The sequence below is a fragment of the Dermacentor variabilis genome, chromosome 7, assembly GCF_050947875.1.
Source record: "Dermacentor variabilis isolate Ectoservices chromosome 7, ASM5094787v1, whole genome shotgun sequence".
Taxonomy (NCBI): Eukaryota; Metazoa; Arthropoda; class Arachnida; order Ixodida; family Ixodidae; genus Dermacentor; species Dermacentor variabilis.
In genome coordinates, this window is record NC_134574.1 from 163,953,273 (window position 1) to 163,975,072 (window position 21,800).

At 47.4% G+C, this 21,800-nt stretch overlaps 1 protein-coding gene across 48 annotated transcripts in view; it reads left to right on the plus strand.

The window, feature by feature from the left end:
* Window positions 1-21,800, plus strand: part of LOC142588398 (uncharacterized) — a 139,653-nt gene that overhangs the window by 49,673 nt on the left and 68,180 nt on the right. For 39 of the 48 annotated variants that reach the window (XM_075700071.1, XM_075700088.1, XM_075700089.1 and 36 more), the window contains 8 exons: window positions 2,012-2,050; window positions 2,574-2,621; window positions 3,544-3,615; window positions 14,208-14,285; window positions 15,778-15,816; window positions 16,316-16,363; window positions 17,327-17,398; window positions 21,191-21,268. In XM_075700071.1, the coding sequence (XP_075556186.1) occupies window positions 2,012-2,050; window positions 2,574-2,621; window positions 3,544-3,615; window positions 14,208-14,285; window positions 15,778-15,816; window positions 16,316-16,363; window positions 17,327-17,398; window positions 21,191-21,268 (474 nt within the window). The remainder of the gene's footprint in view (window positions 1-2,011; window positions 2,051-2,573; window positions 2,622-3,543; window positions 3,616-14,207; window positions 14,286-15,777; window positions 15,817-16,315; window positions 16,364-17,326; window positions 17,399-21,190; window positions 21,269-21,800) is intronic. The other 9 variants (XM_075700090.1, XM_075700085.1, XM_075700081.1 and 6 more) reach the window with 7 other exon arrangements.

The window sequence follows — 21,800 nt, forward strand, 5'->3', positions numbered from 1 at the left end:
GCCAGTGGCAGAACGAAGGTCAATTCCCTCGCTGCGGTTGCCATGTTTTCTGACTCCAGTGTTTTGACAGCGAGTGTGCGCGGTCATCGAGAGGCATGTGTTCAAGTTTACTGGTGCACACGTGACGTCATGGGTGTTAGTTCAGTTAGTAAGCGAACGTTGGGAAGCTTATACGGTCGATATACGCGAGTTTATACGCTCACTTCGTATAGCTGTCTGCTATTTTGCTATCCCGACCGATGTTCTGCCTTTTGGGCGAGACTGCAGACTTTATTTTTTCCTCTACGAGCTAATCCTTTCCGCAACTGACCTAGCGCGGAAAGCAACCATATTGCGGTGGGTAGTACGCGGAACCGAACCTTCCACCTTAAATGACCTACTTTTAAAACGCAATATCTCAAGCTACACCATCTTTCTCTTTTCTGGTTATAGGTTCCAGATACGGTTGCATCAGCGGCAACTCGAGCACCACGGGTAATGGAAGACTCACGGGCATGAGTGGCACTTTGAGTACCACACACTTCGAGCACACACTTCCATATTAGCCGTGTTGCCGCTGTAGTCAAGTAGAACGTCATTAGTTCGGCAAGAATAGCCCTTAAAAGTTGTTTGTGCCTGTTATCTTAAATGCTAATACCGAACAACCGTCACGACATCGGAGGCAAGCTGAAAAGTCTGGTTTTTGCCTTGAGGCTTCATTCCAAGTATAGCTGTTGAAGCCAGACAGCGTTACAAGAGAGCCGGGCCAGCAATTACAAGCGAATGAAGTCAACTCGAAAGGAACATTCGAGCAGCTTAAGCTGGAATACCGAGAAATCTCGCACGTTGTTCACACTGTGGTACAACTGGAAGACGCTTGCTGCTTAAATGCCTCCCTCCACGCTCAGCAAAAGGCACCAGTTCTTCTCTACCATTGCGGCATTACGAGAACTAAGAAACATGATTGTTCTGTCTGAATACGCGCTGATCTTGCCGTCATGAGAAGGACATGAAAACCTTTTTAAAAAAGAAAGATTGCATCTGGAAAGAAAAAGCAGTTAGCGCTCAAATATGAGTTTCAACATTATGATATCTAGCAGCATTAGGATATCATGAGAGACAAATTCATAGAAGAATAGGAATGGATTGGATCGCATACGGCAGACATTATCAGCTCCTCACTGGAAGCTCACCGTTACCATTTAAAAGGAAGGTATACAATCAGCGCATTTTTCCTGTGCCGACATATGGGGCAGAGACTTGGAGACGGACAAAGAAGCTTCAGATCAAGATAAGGACCGCGCAAAGAGCAACGGAACGCAGAATGCTAGGCATAACTTTAAGAAACAGAAAGAGAGCGGTTTGGATCATAGAACAAATGGATATAGACGATATTGTAATTCACATTAGGAGAGAAAAATGTCACTGGGCATGTCACGTAGTGCGCAGATTAGATAACCGTCGGAGCATTAGGGTGACAGAATGGGTACGATGAGGACAGAAACGCAGTAGGGGACGGCAGAAGACTAGATGGCGCGACGAAATTAGGAAACTTGCGGCTGCTAGTTGGAATCGATTGGCGCAGGACAGGGATAATTGGAGATCGCACGGAGAGGCCTTCGTCGTGCAGTGGGCATGAAATAGGCTGACGATGATGATGGTGCTTTATCAGCAACATGCTTTAAATTATACGTCTAAATACGAGTGTGTCAACATCATGCCTTTTTCGTATATTTCCTCAACCAGCGAATCTTATGGTTATTGCTCTGCCGCAGTCGGCGTCGTGTTGAGCCTTCATATCTACATTGATTTTACGACAAGCACTATCGCAAGTTCTCGCGATTATTTTGCCTACGTCCTGTGCTTACACAAATCCTTGTGCGTTCTTCGGAATCAAAGCGGGAAACCAAAAGCTCAGATATTTGTGCGCTGATCGACTTTTCCCAAATAACTGAATGAGCGTATACTCGAAGAATCTATGCCACATGTGACGCTAAAAATTTCTTTCTTTGTTTCTTTTTTGGTGTTCCAGGCTACGGTGTAGGAGCCTTGGGATCTACGAGTACCTCCGGTGAGTACCGCTGCCACTGCTTAAAAGTCAAGACTGATTTTTCATTCCAAGAAAACGACGCATGAAAATTATGAAAAATGAAAGACGTATGAAAGAGACGTATGAAAAAGATCGAAAGTCGTTCGTGGAAGTTTCTTAAGTACCTTTCTTTTTAGAAATAGGGAACATGAAATAGTTCTTATTGTTGTTGATGATGCACATGCCATATAGCCTTTCGTGAAACATCGCCCATGTCAAACTGAACTGCTCTTTCTGTTTATTGCTCAACAAAGGCGCTGTCGCGACAACCCAAAATTCTGTACACCTTTTATAGCTTTTCTTGATTTCCAAAAAACATTTTTATGTAATATTTACTAGTTTTCTTCAAATTTTCTTAGCCCCTTCTGGGCTTCTCATAATTCGAATTTTTTATTTCCTTCTCTCGCTCGGCTTTCGATTTCAACTTGCACTCCTTAACTGACGTGTATTATGGCGCTAAATGAGCGCAGCATGCAGACATTTTCATATTTAGTTTCCCTTTCAGGCTATGGCAGCTCTGCCGGAGAGGCCACAGGTTCTTCAAGCAGCACAGGTAAGAACCGTTACCAGTGGTTAGAGAAACAGAACCCGGTGTTTTCTTCCTACTAACATTGTTATAGTTAAGGCGTTTATGTTTGTCCGGCAAATTTAGGCCACATATGCTAAAATAATAGTAACACCAACAACGAAAAATGATAAATACTACCGTAAGGTGAAATCCGGGTTCTCTATAGCTGCAATCGCTCACCTCAGCTTTCCTCTGGGAGCCCTGTCACCTGAATGCGCAATTCTGTTGCGTGCTTTATGACTAATTTATCCACTTTTCCTGCTTTGCGTACATCCATACTAACATCTATGTTACGGAAGCAGAGTTGGTCTGCACAATGCGTAAGGTTTGGCTATCTGTTTGGTCTCCTTAATGCCAGCTGCCTGCTTTTTTAAAGGAACGCCCTTACTCTTAGTGCGAGCGTTCCTCGTTCACAGAATTTGTAACCGACCATATTTATTTATGACTTGGCGATTTTATAAAAATACACGACTTATGTAGAGCCCCTGCAGGAGACCTTTAAATTAATAAACTGGACTGAACTGAATTGAATAAATAATGCTTCAAGAAGAAGCGTTCCGAGATGCTACTAAATCCCGTATGTTAAAATCAGTCATGACATCAACATTTTCTGACACTACCAAAACTAAGGTCAATTTGTTTCTCATTCTGAACAAGGTATACACACTTGATGGAATGAACTTCGTCAGAAAGGGCCGTAGCAATTTCTCGTGCGTATCGATTGTTGTCACCTAAACCCACGATTCTCTAACTTACCGATACTGCTGGTGTCAGTTTCCTCTCCTTCTCCACTAATAAAATCCCGCACCTTCATGACTCTTCCGTGCCTATACGGTGAGCGATAAAAAGCACGCATTTATGTCATCGGTATGTGACAACAGGTCCGCTTTTATTTTTCTTGAACCAGGCTACGGCGCTGGTGGCTACGGCAGTGCGAGCATCACAGGCGGATCAGTGTCGGGCACATCGGGTGGTTCAGGTGAGTGCGGACGCCACACCTTTAACGTAGCGCATATTGCCAGTACGTTCTATAATGAACATTGCTCGAGAACTGCAAATGAAAGGTCGCATACTCAATGAATAAATTCGGCGCTATTGGTAACAAAAGAAACGAAAATATTACTTTTGTGCCCCCCCCCCCCCTTTGATGGCATGCCGAAATTTCCAGTGTGCCACTACGAACGCCCCCCAAGAACCGCCGTCGAAGCCTCTAGCTTCCCTCAAAAACTATGAATATGTTTCGCGCCTGTGTCACGTAATTGCACCAGTCAGACCTCTTCTTATTATAATCAATACTATGTGTTCACGCTACTTTTGCGGCTCAGTTTTTTTTTTTCGTTCCAGTTGAGACAACCAAAGTGCTTTACCTAAGAAGCCTTCTTTAGAGCGTGTGCGATGAAGTATTCATTTGTCTATCTATATATTTTTAAAGCCTATTGAACAAGCGGCTTTGGCGGCACTAACGGCACTGGCGGTGCTGGTGGATCAGGGTGGGGGGCGTCAGGTAGTACCGGTGATGGATCTAGCGCCGCTTCATAAATGCAAAGAAAAATTAGGTGTCTTAATGAACGTAGGTTTGAAATATTCGGTAGGTGCGTACTAAAACTCTGAAATCAATCTCAACACCATACGCATCGTCATCATCATGTACCTTTTCTATGTGGACAACATAGTGAAAGCCTCTCCCCAGTGATCTCCATTTGCCGCTCTCTGGCGCCATTCGACTCCATCATACATATCACCGAATTTCTTAATGAGATCACCATCACCTAATCTATTGCTATACTCGACCGCGTTTGACTGCATTCGGCACTCGTTTTGGCACTCTATATGTGTTCTTTGCTTTACACTACCTGCCCAACTGTTCCTTTTAGTGCCAACTAGAGTTACAGCTGCACCCGCTTTGTCTCTCAGCCATACACTGTTGCGCAAAGCTAAACCTGTCATTTTCTGTTCACCGACGCATTGTGCCATTTTCATAGCTTCTTCTCTAGCCTGTTTCTTATTCTGAAATTTTGATATAGCTAGGTTTGTATGCTACGATGCACCGGTCGCATCGTTTTCAGGGATAACTGTGGGTGCGAGCCACACGTGCTGCGACCCACTTCGTTTGGTTTACGTGGCAACACCAACAATATTTGTTAAGCATTCTCAGTGAACAATCACGATTACTTCAGCTGTTTACTTACTTGATACACCTGAATGTTCCCTGTGTGACGATGCCGTCAGCTGTATTTACGCACCGATGTTCCCTTTCATTTTTCGTTACACCAACGATAACCCAGTTGTCCTCATCGTCAACGCAGGAGTCGGATACTACAGAACTTTCTTCTTTCCATATCTCGAAAGCTGTCTGTGCTTTACAATTCCATTTGGACGCACTGCGATGACTCAGTGCGTACGGCGTTGTCCCGAAGAGCACGAGCTCTACATTTCAGTTCTCTGTGCTTGTAGACTCATTCCTAGGGGGGAGAAGGTAGGGGGGGGGAGGTGGGAGGGGGGGCAGAGTGCAAGAGACACTTGTGTTCCGCGCTTTCCGAGCACTGAAAGAATCTGAAGCGATGAAGTTAAATTCGGAGCCCACAAAGTCGCATCTCATATTCCTAGTGCCGCTCGGGACATACGGCCCGACCACTCATTTGATCTGGTGTATCCCGTTTTTATTTTTGTTTTGTTTCGACCGCGGTTCAACACTATGAATTGTGTTTTCTAAGTTCATCCTTTCTGTGTACAAAAGCGTAATCAAGCTTCCGCTTTAAACAGCACTTCCTCACCGTATTATTTCTTATTAGTTATGCCTCAAAAGCATCCTGGTCGAGTGTATTACTTTAGGAGTGAGTGGCAAAAAACGGCACAACTAGTGTGCATCCGCTGTGAGCTGAAGCTTTCGCATCTTCGAGCTCAAATATGAAGTGGATGTTGTCCTCCACGAGAGCAATACGGCTTGGATGGTAACTAGGGTTGCGAAGTACCCACAAAAAAGGGCTACTTAAAAATTTAGCCTTACATATACGGGGAAAATGTACATCAAAAAGAAGATCCACGGGTGGTCAAACTTTTATCGGAGTCCCCCCACAATGGCGTCGATTATATTAATTTCGCGGTTTTGGAACGTAAAACCCCACACCCTAATTTAATTCTTATTGAAATCACAAGATCTGATTACGGTGAGCTCCGAATTAGAAACTGTTTGCCCTTAATAAAGGAATAGATGGTCTTTTAAAGTAACCAATGAGCTCAATTTACAGAGTTCTAATAATTTTTTTCTTCGAAAATCGGTCAAATCTGCCCGCTCCACCTAGTGTCAATTTGCCGGCTCTGTGGCTTCGATGCCAAATTAAATAATGCAGTGTACGGTCATCAGTTACAGTAAGTACTTCTCGAAAGACAAACTGAATGAGTTGAGTTTTCAAGAAATACGATAGCGATAGAAACTGATTTGATGCTGATAATTGAAATCTTTCAGAAAAATCGGAGACATTACTTGTATGGGTTAGATCTACATTGAATGTTAAAGATTACCTGACAAGGTTAGCAAAAGTATAAAAAGTTAAGTCTTGATGTGCGACTGTGCATGCTGACATGCCCAGAAAAAAACATGATTATTACTCCCATTATACCTCTCAATATGAGAGCCACACGTAACAAGAAACTTCACTTGGTCCGTACACGCTAGTCTGTTGGGAATTGGCCTCAGAAACAAGGAATACTAAGAACACACTTCTTTTGATGAAGAGGTCTTCATTTCCTTCTATTTTAACTAAGGCACACAGTTCATGGGTGACATTTGTCCATCTGTAGAAACAGGGGAAATCATGTAACGGAAACGGGCCATAATATTGATCAGATACTTCGTGTATTACCATGATTATAATATGTTCGCACTTTTAAGAGGAGAGAACTCAGGAGATACGCGAAAGACGAGCAGGTTAACAGGCAGGTAAGTATCCAGTTTGCTATCCTGCACTGCGGAAAGGGAGACAGAAAGATCAAGAAGAGAAGCACAAAAACTGAGGGAGGTAAAAACGTTTCAGACGCTTCAGAAAAACGTTCAAAGTACACAGCGATGAAGTTAAGTAAGGTTAACGGGTGGCGTTTAGACTCCGGTGCTGGTGCGCGTGAGCTACTGCGCGGGGCCCAATTTGAAAGACATCTGCGACGGAGACAGAGTGCGCCGTGAGCTGATAGCTTCGTGTGCGCTGTGGTCTCGCCACTTAGGTCGCGTTAAGGCGAGAGGCAGCACGAAGGTCGATTCCCTCGCAGCTGCTGCCATGTTATCTCTCTCCAGCGTTTTGACAGCAAGTGTGCGCGGTCATCGAGCGACCTGTGTCCATGTTTGCTGTTGCATACGCGACACCATGGTTGTTAGTTTAGTTAATAACCGAACATTCGAAAGTTTATACGGCCGATAAAACTACTATCCTCACTTCGTCTCGCTGTCTACTATATTGCTATCCCGGTCACTGTTTTTTCCTTTTGCGCAGACTGCAGACTGGTTTTTTCTCCACTAGCTAATGCTTTTCGCAACAGACGCAGCGCGGAACGCAACCATCTTACGGTGGGTAGTACACGGAACAAACCTTACACCTTGAATGACCTACTCTTAAAATCCAGGGAAGACAGGGGGAAGGCGAACGATGGATATTGAAAACGATGAGCAAAACGCGAACAAGGTGTTGTAATCGCGCCGCTGGCACGAGTTGTTGGGAACTCGGCGCTGACGCCCGTTGTTGCACCTGGGTCGCAAGCCCCAAGGGTAGCGTTGGCCTGGCGGCCTGGGGTACAACTGGAAGCATCCGAAGGTCCCGGCAAAGCATGAGTCGACTGGTAACAACAAAACAACTTGTTTATTCTAACATCGCAAAGAGTTGGCGGTCAGGTTGACCGAAGTAGAGAGACGGGAGAGCACGTTACTCAACAGAAGAAATCGGAGCCCTCTTTTGGCGTCCGGGGGCAGCTGCTTTTATACTCTCGCAGTTGAGGGCAAGAAGGAACCCCTCTATAGACGAGCACGTGACTGTGCCGCTCGGGAACAATGGGATAAGGTGGCGCAGCCGTCGTGCCGGCGCCGTTCGGGCACAATGGGGAGGAGAAGGTGGCTCATACTGTCGTGTCGGCGCCGGTCGGGCACAATGGGGAGGAGAAGGTGGCTCACACTGTCGTGTCGGCGCCGGTCGGGCACAATGGGGAGGAGAAGGTGGCTCACACTGTCGTGTCGGCGCCGGTCGGACCCCCTCGCTTCACAGTTGTTGGGAGCTCCTCTACCCGGCTGCCACGCTTCGACAAGCGTGGGCACCAATATGCACATACACTCACCCACGTGGCATCGGAACGTGCCTGGACGCGCTTGGCGGGGAGGCGTAGCGGCGGCGCCGAATGGGCCAAAATGTCTGCCGCTTTGTTGCAGCCGCGCCGGCTAAACCGCGCGTCGTAGGCGAAACGTAACAGACCGCCCCGCCGGGGGAAGGAGATCCCGATGGTCAGGGGACTGCATCCGCTGTCCGGAGGGATGTCGCTCGACGATGCTCATAACCGAAGTCGGGCGTCCCTCGACGTTTCTTGAGCGCAGCGCACAGAGAAGGCCTCGTTCTCTCGTTCAGGTTCGCACAGGACACTGCAAAGTGACTTCGGGAGAGTTCACATTTTTGTTCTCGTTCCCGGCAAGCGTTAGAACTACGCTGAAACTCAACCGCTCAGTCAGCAAGCACGGCACAACCCTCACTAAGCCCTGCCAGGCTCGTTCCCCTTTTATACCTATGCCTAGTTCCTTACAGTACTCTAGCAGCACTCAGAACGCGTCCACAAATTGGAAAATTGCACTAGAAAGCATATCATCACTTTGAAACACTACACAAAAACAATACGTTAAAAATCCTGCCTCAGGAAGAAAAACATCAGTAACAAACAATTTTGAGGCTGATTCCTACGTAAGGGGCTTCGACTTAAGCCATCGGCGTTACCGTTGAGACTTCCCTTTTTGTAACGCACCTCAAAGGAATATTGTTGCAAAGCGAGGCTCCAGCGCAGGAGGCGGCCATTTTTGGGAGAGATGGTCTACAGCCATTGGAGAGGGCAGTGATCCGTCTCAATGATAAACCTCGAGCCGGCTAGATAGCATGACAATTTCTGAACGGCCCACACGAGACACGCACACTCTTTCTCGGTGGCGCTATACGCCTGCTCACGACGGGTCAGCTTACGACTAGCATACAGGACGGGGTGTTCTACTTCTCCATTTTCCCGTTGGCACAGTACAACGCCCATGCCTCGCTCACTAGCATCGCACTGAACTACGAACCCTTTTGTGTAGTCTGGCGATCGTAGCACAGGCTGGCTTGTTAGGGCGCTCTTTAGGGCGCTAAAAGCTCTTTCCTTTGTCTCGTCCCATACGACTGTTTGGGGCTCTGTTTTTCTTAGAGCATCCGTCAGGGGAGCCGCGATATCAGAGTACCTGGGGATGTACCTCTGATAGTAGCCGGCGACACCTAAGAACGACCGAATATCGGTCTTCGTGCGCGGTTGCGGGAAGTCTCGCACAGCGGCCACCTTTATTTCAGAGGGGCGGCGACGACCCTGACCAATCACGTGACCGAGGTAGACAACCTCGGCCTGTGCTAACTGGCACTTGGGAGCCTTGATTGTCAAGCCCGCTTCGCGCAGGCGGGTTAGCACTGCCCGCAAGTGTGCCATATGCTCAGACCAGGATGCGGAGAATATCGCTACGTCGTCTAAATACGGTAAAGCGAATTCTTGCTGTCCCCGCAACACTTTATCCATGAGGCTTGAAAAACAGTATGGCGCGTTCTTTAAACCAAAACTCAACACTTTAGGAAGGAATGTTCCCATTGGTGAAATGAACGCCGCATACCTACTAGCCTCTTCTGTAAGTGGAACCTGCCAATAACCCCTGACAAGATCTAGGGTGGAAATAAACTGAGCGCTACTAACTTTCTCAAGGCGCTCCTCGATGTTAGGGATCGGATAAATTTGATCCTTAGTGATGGAATTAAGCCTGCGGTAGTCGACGCAAGGACGAGGTTCCTTGCCCGGTACCTCAACTAAAATCAAAGGGGAGGTATAATCACTCTCACCTGCCTCAATAACACCGAGCTGTAGCATTTTCTTTACCTCAGCCTCCATAATATCGCTCTGGCGGGGTGACACCCGATACGCCTTGGATCGTACTGGCTCTGGGGAGGTAAGTTCTATATCATGAGTAAGTACAGAAGTCCTACCAGGCCTCTCAGAGAACAGACCTTGAAACTCTTGTAAGAGCTGGTGTAGTTCGGTTTTCTGCTCAGGCGACAGCGGTGATCCACTGACTAAGTCACTAATGACTTGATCGGTGTCTTCCCTGTTCGTCACTGAGCCTAGTCCCGGAAGCTCGACCGGAAGCTCTTCAGGAACGTTTACCATCATGCACACCACTGCTTCCCTTTGTCTATAAGGTTTGAGCAGATTACAGTGGTAAACTTGCTGTGCTTTCCGCTTTCCTGGCAGACTCACCACGTAGTTAACGTCCGACAGTTTCTGGACAATTCGTGCTGGGCCCTCCCACTGCACGTCTAGTTTGTTGTTTAGCGATGTGCGCAATAACATGACCTCATCGCCCACCTCAAAACGACGGGCCCTGGCGGTCCGATCATAATAAACCTTGGCCCTCTGCTGGGCCTTTGCCATTGCTTCACCTGACAACTCCTGTGCCCTTCTTAAGCGTTCGAGGAGCTTAAGCACGTACTCCACCACGACTGGGTCGTCGCCCCTGCCTTCCCACGATTCTTGAAGCATGCGAAGCGGAGATCGCAGCGAGCGACCGTGCACCAGCTCAGCTGGCGAAAACCCCGTAGCCGCATGCGGCGCGGTCCGTAAAGCAAACATCACCCCAGGCAGACACAGCTCCCAGTCAGTTTGATGTTCAAAACACAAGGCTCTCAACACGCGCTTCATGACGGAGTGGAGCTTCTCAACGGAATTCGACTGTGGGTGGTACACTGAGCTGTGTAACAGCTTTACCCCACACCTTTCGAGAAAAGTTGTCGTCAAAGCGCTAGTAAACACTGTGCCCTGATCTGATTGGATTTCCGCAGGAAAACCAACTCGCGCAAATATGGACAGTAGTGCATTGACTATCTCAACTGAGCTGAGTTCTTTAAGCGGCACTGCTTCAGGGAACTTTGTCGCTGGGCAGATTACAGTCAAAATGTGTCTGTACCCCGTGGCTGTTACCGGCAGAGGTCCCACTGTATCAATAACGAGCCGTCTAAAAGGCTCCGTAATTATAGGTACCAACTTCAACGGCGCCCTCGATTTGTCCCCTGGTTTGCCCACCCGCTGACAGGTGTCACATGACCTCACGAAGTGGTGTGCGTCCCGAAAACACCCTGGCCAATAGTACTCTTGCAAGAGACGGTCCTTAGTTTTCTTAACTCCTAGGTGTCCGGACCACGAACCCCCATGCGACAAGCGCAACAGATCCTGACGATAGCATTGAGGCACGATCAGCTGATCGAACTCCACTCCCCTGCGGTCTAGATACTTCCGGTACAGGACCCCACCTCTTTCCACAAAGCGAGCATTTTTCTTGGCGATACCTTCCTTGACATTGCAGCAGTAACAGTAACAGTATGTTTTCTAGGCTGCCATCCTTCTTTTGCTCGGCTATCAAAGCCGACCGGCTGACTTTTAGCAACCTATTAAGTCCATCTGACGTAGGCGCGATGAGCAAATCTGCAGATAGCTCTTCTAACTTTCCCGCATCGGGAATTTCCTCTCCAGTATCTGGTGCCTTTAACGTTACAGACTCAATTTTATTCAGTTCGGGCATGCTCTGAATATCGGCTTGCTGCGCCTCTGACCCTTTTTCATTGTTTGATAACGTCGGCCCCGCAACTACCGCCTTTGCAGCGAGCTCCCGAACCTTCGATCTGGTTAAGGCCTGAACGCTAGCCTCACCAAACAAAAGCCCCTTCTCGCGCAGGAGGTGATCGGACCTGTTCGAAAATAGGTACGGGTACTGGGGGGGCAGCATAGATGACACTGCCGCCTCCGTCTCAAGCGCTCCGAAAGGTCCTTCAATAAGCACTTTTGCTACGGGCAGACACACGCTATGAGCTTCCACGACTTGCTTGATCCATGCGCACTCGCCCGTGAACATATGGGGTTCTACGTAAGACGGGTGAACTACATCCATTGTAGCTGCGGAATCGCGAAGCACTCGGCACTCTTTCCCGTTCACGAGGAGGTCTCGCATGTAAGGCTCGAGAAGCTTCATGTTCTCGTCAGTGCTGCATATTGACAAAAACACAACTTTTGGTTTTGTTTCCGGACACTGCGCCGAAAAGTGACCCGGCTTCTGGCACGTATAACAAATGCGCGCTTGCCTCGTCTCGAACCGCTTTCTGCGTTTGGCTTCGGCTGCCGCGGTCTCCTTAGGTTCGGTCGCACTGCTTTCACTCGCATCCGCACTACGTGTGTTCCCCTTTGCTCTCATGGGTGTGAACTTAGGCCTCTCAAACTTCGAGCCAAATTCACCCTCTTGACCGTCCTTAGCTCCGCGAGCCCGACGCGTCACAAACTCCTCGGCTAGCTCAGCGGCTTTAGCCACCGTACAAACGTCTGGCCTATCCAAGACCCAGTACCGCACGTTCTCAGGTAACCGACTATAAAACTGTTCCAGCCCGAAGCACTGCAGAACTTTATCGTGGTCACCAAACGCTTTCTCTTCTTTGAGCCACTCCTGCATGTTTGACATAAGCCTGTACGCAAACTCTGTATATGACTCACTTTTGCCTTTCTCATTTTCCCGAAACTTCCGACGGAACGCCTCCGCTGACAGCCTGTACTTCTTTAGCAGACTCGATTTCACTTTGTCGAAATCCTCTGCCTCCTCTCTATTCAAGCGAGCGACTACAGCGGCCGCCTCGCCGGGTAACAAAGTGAGCAAGCGCTGTGGCCACGTTTCCCGAGAGAACCCCTGCTTCTCGCACGTTCGCTCAAAGTTAACCAGGAACAAACCAATGTCCTCTCCAAGCTTAAACGGCCGCATCAGGTCAGTCATTTTGAGCAATACGCGTTCTCCTGCACCGTGTGCCTGACTTCCATTACGAGCGCGTTCCATCTCTACCTCGAGACGCTTCATTTCCAAAGCGTGTTCGCGCTCTTCTTTTTCTTTCTGCTCTTTAAGTTCGCGCTCCTGTCTGGCTGAGGATGACGAGCTTCCGACAGCTCGTCATCCTCAGCTTCTAACTCAAGAATAGCCTTTAGCAGTTCTGGCTTTCTGAGTTTGTCTGAGACATCCACACCCAACTCTCTTGCAAGCTCCAGCAATTTCGGTTTGCGCAACGACTTCAAATCCATGGCTGCTCTGAATGCTGCTTTCTCTACTGCCTACTATTGTCTTGCCGCAAACTAACCCGGCAGCAACGACAACCACAATTACCAGCTCTGTTTCTGACACTAACAAAAGCCTGGCAAAGCTCAGAAGAAGAAAGTCCCGCACTCACCAAACCTCGCAGCCAAGAATTCCGCGCAGTCGTTCCGCTGCAGGCAACCAGTCATCACACAGGGCTCGTTGCACTGCTCCCGGATCGTCGTTGAGCTGCTCAGCATACAGTCAACTGCATCTCTTCGCTGCTGGCCTCCGTTGTCGCGATCTCACCGCTGGCAGACAGTTGTTTTAATCGCGCCGCTGGCACGAGTTGTTGGGAACTCGGCGCTGACGCCCGTTGTTGCACCTGGGTCGCAAGCCCCAAGGGTAGCGTTGGCCTGGCGGCCTGGGGTGCAACTGGAAGCATCCGAAGGTCCCGGCAAAGCATGAGTCGACTGGTAACAACAAAACAACTTGTTTATTCTAACATCGCAAAGAGTTGGCGGTCAGGTTGACCGAAGTGGAGAGACGGGAGAGCACGTTACTCAACAGAAGAAATCGGAGCCCTCTTTTGGCGTCCGGGGGCAGCTGCTTTTATACTCTCGCAGTTGAGGGCAAGAAGGAACCCCTCTATAGACGAGCACGTGACTGTGCCGCTCGGGCACAATGGGATAAGGTGGCGCAGCCGTCGTGCCGGCGCCGTTCGGGCACAATGGGGAGGAGAAGGTGGCTCATACTGTCGTGTCGGCGCCGATCGGGCACAATGGGGAGGAGAAGGTGGCTCACACTGTCGTGTCGGCGCCGGTCGGGCACAATGGGGAGGAGAAGGTGGCTCACACTGTCGTGTCGGCGCCGGTCGGACCCCCTCGCTTCACAGTTGTTGGGAGCTCCTCTCCCCGGCTGCCGCGCTTCGACAAGCGTGGGCACCAATATGCACATACACTCACACACGCACATGAAGACACGTGGCATCGGAACACGCCTGGACGCGCTTGGCGGGGAGGCGTAGCGGCGGCGCCGAATGGGCCAAAATGTCTGCCGCTTTGTTGCAGCCGCGCCGGCTAAACCGCGCGTCGTAGGCGAAACGTAACAAAGGTGAAAGCATGAGGCATACGGCTCCTGCTTTCACCGTGTTCTCGTTTTGCTCCTCTACATTTAAAATGCAATATTTCAAGCTACACCACCTTTCTCTTTTCTGGTTATAGGTTCCGGATACGGTTCCATCAGCGGCAGTGGGAGCACCACCGGTAGTGGAACACTCACGGGCGTGACTGGCACTTCAAGTGGGTATACGGCTGCCACACTTGCATATTGGCCATGTTGTCATTGTTGTGGAGTAGAGCGTTGTTAGTTCGGCAACAATAGCTCTTACTGGTTGCTTCAGCCAGTTATCTTAAGTGCTAATATCGAACAACTGTCACGAAATCGGAGGCAACTTGAACAGTCCAGCTTTTGCCTTGAGGCTTCATTTCAAGTAGAGCTGTTAAGGCCAGACTGCGTTACTAGAGAGCTAGGCCCGCTATTACCAACGAATGAAGTCAAATCGAAAGGACCATTCGAGCAGCTTACGCTTGACTACCGATAAATGTCGCGCACTGTTCATTCTGTGGTACAACGGGATGACGCGAGCGGCTCATATGCCTCCCTCCGTGTTCAGCAAAAGGCACCAGTTATTTTCTGGCATTGCGCCATTACGAGAACTAAGAAATATGATGGTTGTGTCTGAATACGCACTCAACTTGCCGTCATGGGAAGGACGTAAAAACTTAAAAAAAAAATTGTATCTGGGAAGAAAACAAGGTTACCATTCTAATATAAGTTTCAGCATTATGATATTTAGCAGCATTAGGATATCATGAGAAAGAAATTCATAGAAGAATAAAAGTGCGTTGGATCGCATACGGCAGACATTGTCAGCTCCTGACCAAAAGCTTACCGTTATCATTGAAAAGGTATGTATACAAACAATGCATTTCACCGGTCCTGAGATATGGGTCCGAGCCTTGTAGACTGTCAAAGACGCTTGAGAACAAGATAAGGACCGCGCAAAGAGCGATGGAACGAAGAATGCTAGGCATAACTTTAAGAGACGGAAAGAGGGCGGTTTGGGGGATCAGAGAGCAAGAGGGTATAGACGATATTCTAATTGGCATTAAGAGAAAAAAATGGCGCTGGGCAGGGCATGTAGTGCGCAGATTAGATAACCGTTGGACCACTAGGGTTACAAATGGGTACCAAGACAAGGGAAGCGCAGAAGAGGCCTGCAAAAGGCTAGCTGGTTCGACGAAATCAGGAAATTTTGCGGGTGCTAGTTGGAATCGGTGAGCGCAGGACAGGGGTAATTTGAGATCGCAGGGGGAGGCCTTCAGTTCTGCAATGGACATAAAATAGGCTGATGGGGAGGAGGATGATTTAGCAGCATCATGCTTTAAATATAACGTCTAAATATATAGGAGTGTTTGAACACCATGCCTATTTCGTATATTTCCTCAACCAGAGAATCAGAAGGTTATTCCTCTGGCGCAGTCGGCGTCGAGTTCAGCCTTCACAACCACATTCATTTTACGACAATCACTATGGCAAGTTTTCCCGATTATTTCGCCTACGTCCTGTGCTTACGCAAACCCATTTGCGTCCTTCGGAATCAAAGAGGCAAATTAAAAGCTCAGATATTTGGGCGCTGATTCACTTTTCCCAAATACCTGAATTCACGTACACTCGACGAACTCGTGCCAAATCTGTAGCTAAAAACTTCTTTCAACTTCATGGTTCCAGGCTACGGTGGAGGAGCCTCGGGATCTACGAGTAGCTCCGGTGAGTTCGGCTGCCACCGCTTAGAAATCACTCATTATATTTTCTTCCATAAAAAACACGTATGAACATTGTGTACAGGCTATTGCCGGCGCAGATCGAAAGTCGCACGCAGAAATTTTGTTAAGTACCTTTGTTTTTACGAATAGTGCGCATGAAATGTTATTTTCTTGTTGATGATGCACATGAGATAGGCTTTCGCGAAATACCGCCTATGTCAAACTAGACTGCTATTTCTTTTTATCTCTCATCGCAAGCACTATTGCTGCAACCCACAATTCTGTACACCTTTTATAGCTTTCCTTGATTTCCTAAATATATTTTGGCATATTTACTAGTCTTCAAATTTTGTTAGCCGCGTCTTAGGCGTCTCAAAATCCGAAATTTGTAATAATTTCTTTCACTCGGCTTTGGACTTCAATATACACTCGTTAATTGGCATGTATTATGATGCTAAATGTGCCCAGCATACAGACAATTTCATATTTTGTTTCCGTTTCAGGCTACGGTGGCGCTGCCGGAGAAGGCACAGGTTCTTCCAGCACCACAGGTGAGAACTGTTACCAATTCTTAGAGAAACAAACCAGGCTATTTTCTTTTCGCTAACACTGTTACACAATTAAGGCGTTTGTGTGTCTTGGAAAGCTAGGCCAAATATACTATAACAATTTAGCACCTCCTTTTTCATATTCGCTCAAATAAAACAACGAGAAAGAATCGATACTACCGTAAGGTGAAATCTGGGTATTCTACAGCTGCAATCGCTCACCTTAGCATTCCTCTGAGAGCCCTGTCACCTCGGCCCTACACTTCTGTTGCGTGCTTTATGACTGATTTATCCGCTTTTCCCGCTTTTTGTGCATCCATACTCGCATCTACGTTACGGAAGCAGAGTTGGTCTGCACAATGCGTCAGGTTTGTTTGTCTGTTTGGTCTCCTTAATGCCGGCTGCCAGCTTTTTTAAAGGAACGCCTTTACTCCCAGTGAGGGCGTTCTTCGTTCACAGAACTTGCAATCGACCATTTTTATTTCTCCCGATTGTTTGGCTATTTTCTGAAAACCCACCCCTGATGCAAAGCCCCTGCAGGGGACTTTTAAGGTAATATACTGAACTGAACTGAACTGAATAAATATTGCTGTAAGAAGAAGCGTTTGTACATGGTACTAAATTCCGTATATATATTAAAATCACTTATAACATTACATTTTTCTGAAGCTATCAAAACTAAGGTACACACACAAGGTATACACAAGGTGAACAAGGTATACACACTTGATGGAATGAACTTCGTCAGAAAGGGTCATAGCAATTTCTTGTGCGTATTAAGTGCTGTCGCCTAAACCCGCGATTCTCTAACTTACCGATACTGCTGGTGTCAGTTTGCTCTCTTTCTCCACTAATAAAATCCCGCACCTTCATGACTCTTCCGTGCCTACACGGTGAGCGATAAGAAGTATGCATTTATGTCATCGGCATGTGACAACAGGTCCGCTTTTATTTTTCTTGAACCAGGCTATGGCGCTGGTGGCTACGGCAGTGCGGGCATCACTGGCGGATCATGGTCGGGTACACCGGGTAGTTCAGGTGAGTGGGGACGCCGCACCTTTAACGAAGCGCACATTGCCAGCACGTTCTATAATGAACATTGCTCGAAAACTGCAAAATGAAATGTCGCATACTCAATGAATAAATTCGGCGCTATTGGTAACAAAAGAAACGAAAATATTACTTTCTTCCCCCGTTGGTGGCACGCCAAAATTGCCGTTGCGCGACCACGAACGCCCTCAAGAACCACCGTAGAAGCCTCTAGTTTCCCTCAGGAACTAGAATATGTTTCGCGCCTGTGTCACGTAATTGAACCAGTCAGGACTTTTCATATTATAATCAGTACTATGTGTTCACGCTACTTTTGCGGCTAGAACACTTTTTTTTCGTTCCTGTTGACAGAACCAAAGTGCTTTACCTAAGAATTCGTCTTTAAAGCGTGTGCGATCAAGTATTCATTTGTCTGTTTATTTATTCTTGAAACCTATGGCACAAGCGGCTTTGGCGGCACTAGCGGCACTGGTGGTTCTGGTGGATTAGGGTGGGTGACCTCAGGTAGTATCGGTGATGGATCTAGCACCACTTTATAAATGCAAAGAATAATTACGTGTCTTAGTGAACGTAGGTTTGAAATATTCGGTAGGTACGTACTACAACTCTAAAATCAGTCTTAACACGACAGGCGTCATGATCATCATGTGCTTTTTTACGTGGACAACATAGCGAAAGCCTCTCCCCAATGATCCCCGTTTGCCGCTCTCGGGCGTCATTAGACTCCATCATTTGTACCAGTGAATTTTCTGATCAAATCCCAGCGCCTAATTCATTGCTATACTCGACCACGTTTGACTAGATTGGGCACTCGTTCTGTCACTCTATGTCTGTTCTATGCATTACACGACCTACCAAACTGTTCCTTTTAGTGCCAACTAGAGTGACAGCTGCACCCGCTTCGCCTCTCATCCATACCCTATGTCGCTTAAAGCGAAACCTGCGATTTTCTGTGCAGCCACGCGTTGTGCCGTTTTGATAGCTTCTTCTCAAGCGAAGTTGTTTTTCTGAAATTTTGATATCGCTAGGTTTCTACTGCTACGATGCACCGGTCGCATCGTTTTCAGGGATAACTGCAGATATCTGGTTACGACTTGTGGGTATCAGCCAAACGTACTGCGACCCATTTCGTTTGGTTTAGTTCGCAACACCAACAATGTTTATTAAGCATTCTCAGTGAACAATGCCCATTATTTCAGCTGTTTACTTACTTGATGCACCTGAATGTTCCGTGTGGGACGATGCCATCAGCTGTATTTACGCACCAATGTTCCCTTTCATTTTTCGTTACACCAGCGATAACCCAGTTGTCCTCATCGTCAACGCAGGAGTCGGATACTACAGAACTTTCTTTTTTCCATATCTCAAAAGCTCTCAGTGCTTTGCAATTTCATTTGGACCAACTGCGATGACTCAGTGCATACGGCGTTGGCCCAAAGACCTCGAGCTCTACGTTTCAATTCTCTGTGCTTGTGGACTCATGCCTAGGGGGGGGGGGGGAGGGGGCAGAGTGCGAAAGACGCCGTGTACCGCGCTCTCCTTGCACTGAAAGAAGGTCAAATGATGAATCTTATTTCCGAGCCCCCGAAATGACCTCTCTCATATTCTTAGTGCCGCTTGCCAACGTACGTCCCGACCAATCATTTGGTAGAGTGCATCCCGTTCTTATTTCTGCTTTGTTTCGACCGCAGTTCAACTCTCCGAACTGTTTTTGTTACGTCCATCCTTTCTAAGCACACATTCGTCGTCAGGCTTCCACTTCAAACACCACTTCCTCACCGTAATATTTCTTATCAATTATGCCTCAAAATCCCCCTAGTCGAGGGCATTACTTTAGGAGTGAGTGACAAAAAACTGCACAAGTAGTGTGCAACCGCTGTGAGGTGAAGCTTTCGCATCTTTGAGCGCAGATTTCAAGTGGATGCTGTTGCCCACGAGAACAATACTGCTTGGATGGTAACTCGGGTTGCGAATTATGCACAAGAATGGACCGCTGAAAAACTGAGCCTTGCATACGTGTAAAAAAATCGCATCAAAAGGAAGAGCCTCAGGAGGTCAACATTTTTTCGGAGTCCCCCACTATGGCGTTCCTTATATTGATGTGGTTTCCGAACGTAAAGCCGCACACCCTAATTTAATTCCTATTCAAATCACACGGTCTAATTAGCGCGAGCTCCGATTTAGAGACAGCTTACTCGTAATAAAGGAATAGATGGCCTTTTAAAGTAACCAATGAGCTCGACTTATAGAATTCTAATATATTTCTTCGGAGTAAATTGACCAAATCTGCCCGCTCCACCCAGCGTCAATTTGCCAGCTCTGTGACTTCGACGAGAACTTAAAGATGGAATGTATGGTCATCAGCGATAATCAGCGCTTTTCGAAAGAATGAATGAATGAGATGGAGTTTTCAGGAAATACGACAGCGATAGAAACTGATTTGTAGTTGCTAATCGAAGTTTCGGAGAAAGACCGAAAACATTATTCGTATCTCTTATATATTCTACATTGAAAGTTATGGATTATGACAAGGTTACCAAAAGCAGAAAAAGGTAAATCATGATGTGCGACTATGCATGCTGGAATGCGGAGGAAAAAATATCGTTAATAATTCCATTGTACCTCTCGCGATGAGGTCCACACGTCACAAAGGACTTCAGTCGGCCTCTAAACGCTAGTCCGTTGGGCGTTGGTGTCAGAAATAAGGAATACTAAGAACAACCGTCTGATGATGCACAGCTCTTCATTTCCTTCTGTTTTGGCTAAGTCGCACAGTCCATGGGCGACACTTGTCCATCATTACAAACCGGGCTTATCTTGTAACGGAAAGAGGCAATAATATTGGTCACATCCTTCATGCATTTCCATAAATATATGTTCGCCCTTTTTAGAGGAGAAGACTTGGCAGATGCGAAAAACGAAGGGGTTAACAGGAAGTTAAATATCCAGTTTCCTACCCTGCACTTGGGAAAAGGTAGACAGAAAAATGAATAAGAGAAGCCCAAACACTGAGGCAGATGAAAAAAATGTTTAAGACGGTTAAGAGAAACGTTCAATATACACAGCAATGAAGTTAAGCAAGGTTAACGGGCGGTGTTCCAAGTCGGCGCCGGTGCGTGTGGGCTACCGCGTGGGGCCCAACTTGAAAACGATCTGCGATGACGACATAGTGCGCCGTGTGCTGATAGCTTCGTGTGGGCTGTGCTCTTAGGTCGCCTTAAAGCGAGAGGCAGTACGAAGGTCGATTCCCTCGCTGCTGCTGCCGTGCTTCCTCACTCCAGCGTTTTAACAGCGAGTGTGCGCGATAATCGAGCGAGATGTGTTCAAGTTTGCTTGTGAGGGCGTGGGACCATGGGCGTCAGTTTAGTTAGTAAGCGAACGTTCACAAGTTTATACGGTCGATAAAACTGATATCCTCATTTCGTATCGCTGTCTACTATATTGCTATCCTGTTCGATGTTTTTCATTTTGGCTGCTCTGCAGACTCCCTTTTTTCCTCTGCCATTTAATGCTTTTCCTAACCGACCTAGCACGGAACGGAGCTATCTTATGGTGGGTAGTACACGGAACCGAACATTACGCCTTAAATGACCTACTTTTCTAATGCAAGGAAAACACGGGCAAGGCGGGAGATGGAAATTCAAAAGGCTGAGCAAAACGAGGACAAGATGAAAGCAGGAGCCATATACGGCTCCCGCTTTCACCTTGTTCTTGCTTTGCTCATCTACTTTTAAGATGCAATATGTCAAGCTACACCATCTTTCTCTTTTCTGGTTATAGGTTCCGGATACGGTTCCATCAGCAGCAGTTCGAGCACCAGCGGTATTGGAAGACTCACGGGCACAACTGGCACTGCGAGTGGGTATACAGCTCCCACACACTTCTATATTGGCCGTGTTGCCGCTCTAGTCGAGCAGAACGTCCTTAGTTCGCCAACAAGGGCTCTTGCACATTGTTTAAGTCAGGTATTTGAAATGGTAATACCAAACAAGTACCACGAAATTGGAGGGCAGTTGAAAAGTCTGGCTTTTTATTTAAAGCTTCATTTCAACTAGAGCTGTTGACGCCAGACATCGTTACCCGAGAGCCAGGCCAGCTATTACCAACCAATGAAGAAAACTAGAAAGGACCATTCAAGCAGCTTACGCTTGAATAACGAGAAATCTCGCACATTGTTCACTCTGTGGTACAACGGGACGACGCGCACTGCTGGTGTGCTTCCCTCCGCGCTCAGCAAAAGGCACCAGTACTTCTCTGCCATTGCGCCATTACGAGAACTCAGAAAACTGATTGTTGTGTCTTGATACGGGCTCATCTTTCCATCATGGCAAGGGCATGAAAACCTTTCAACAAAAACGCTTGTATGTGGGAAAAAGAGAAAGTTAGCGTT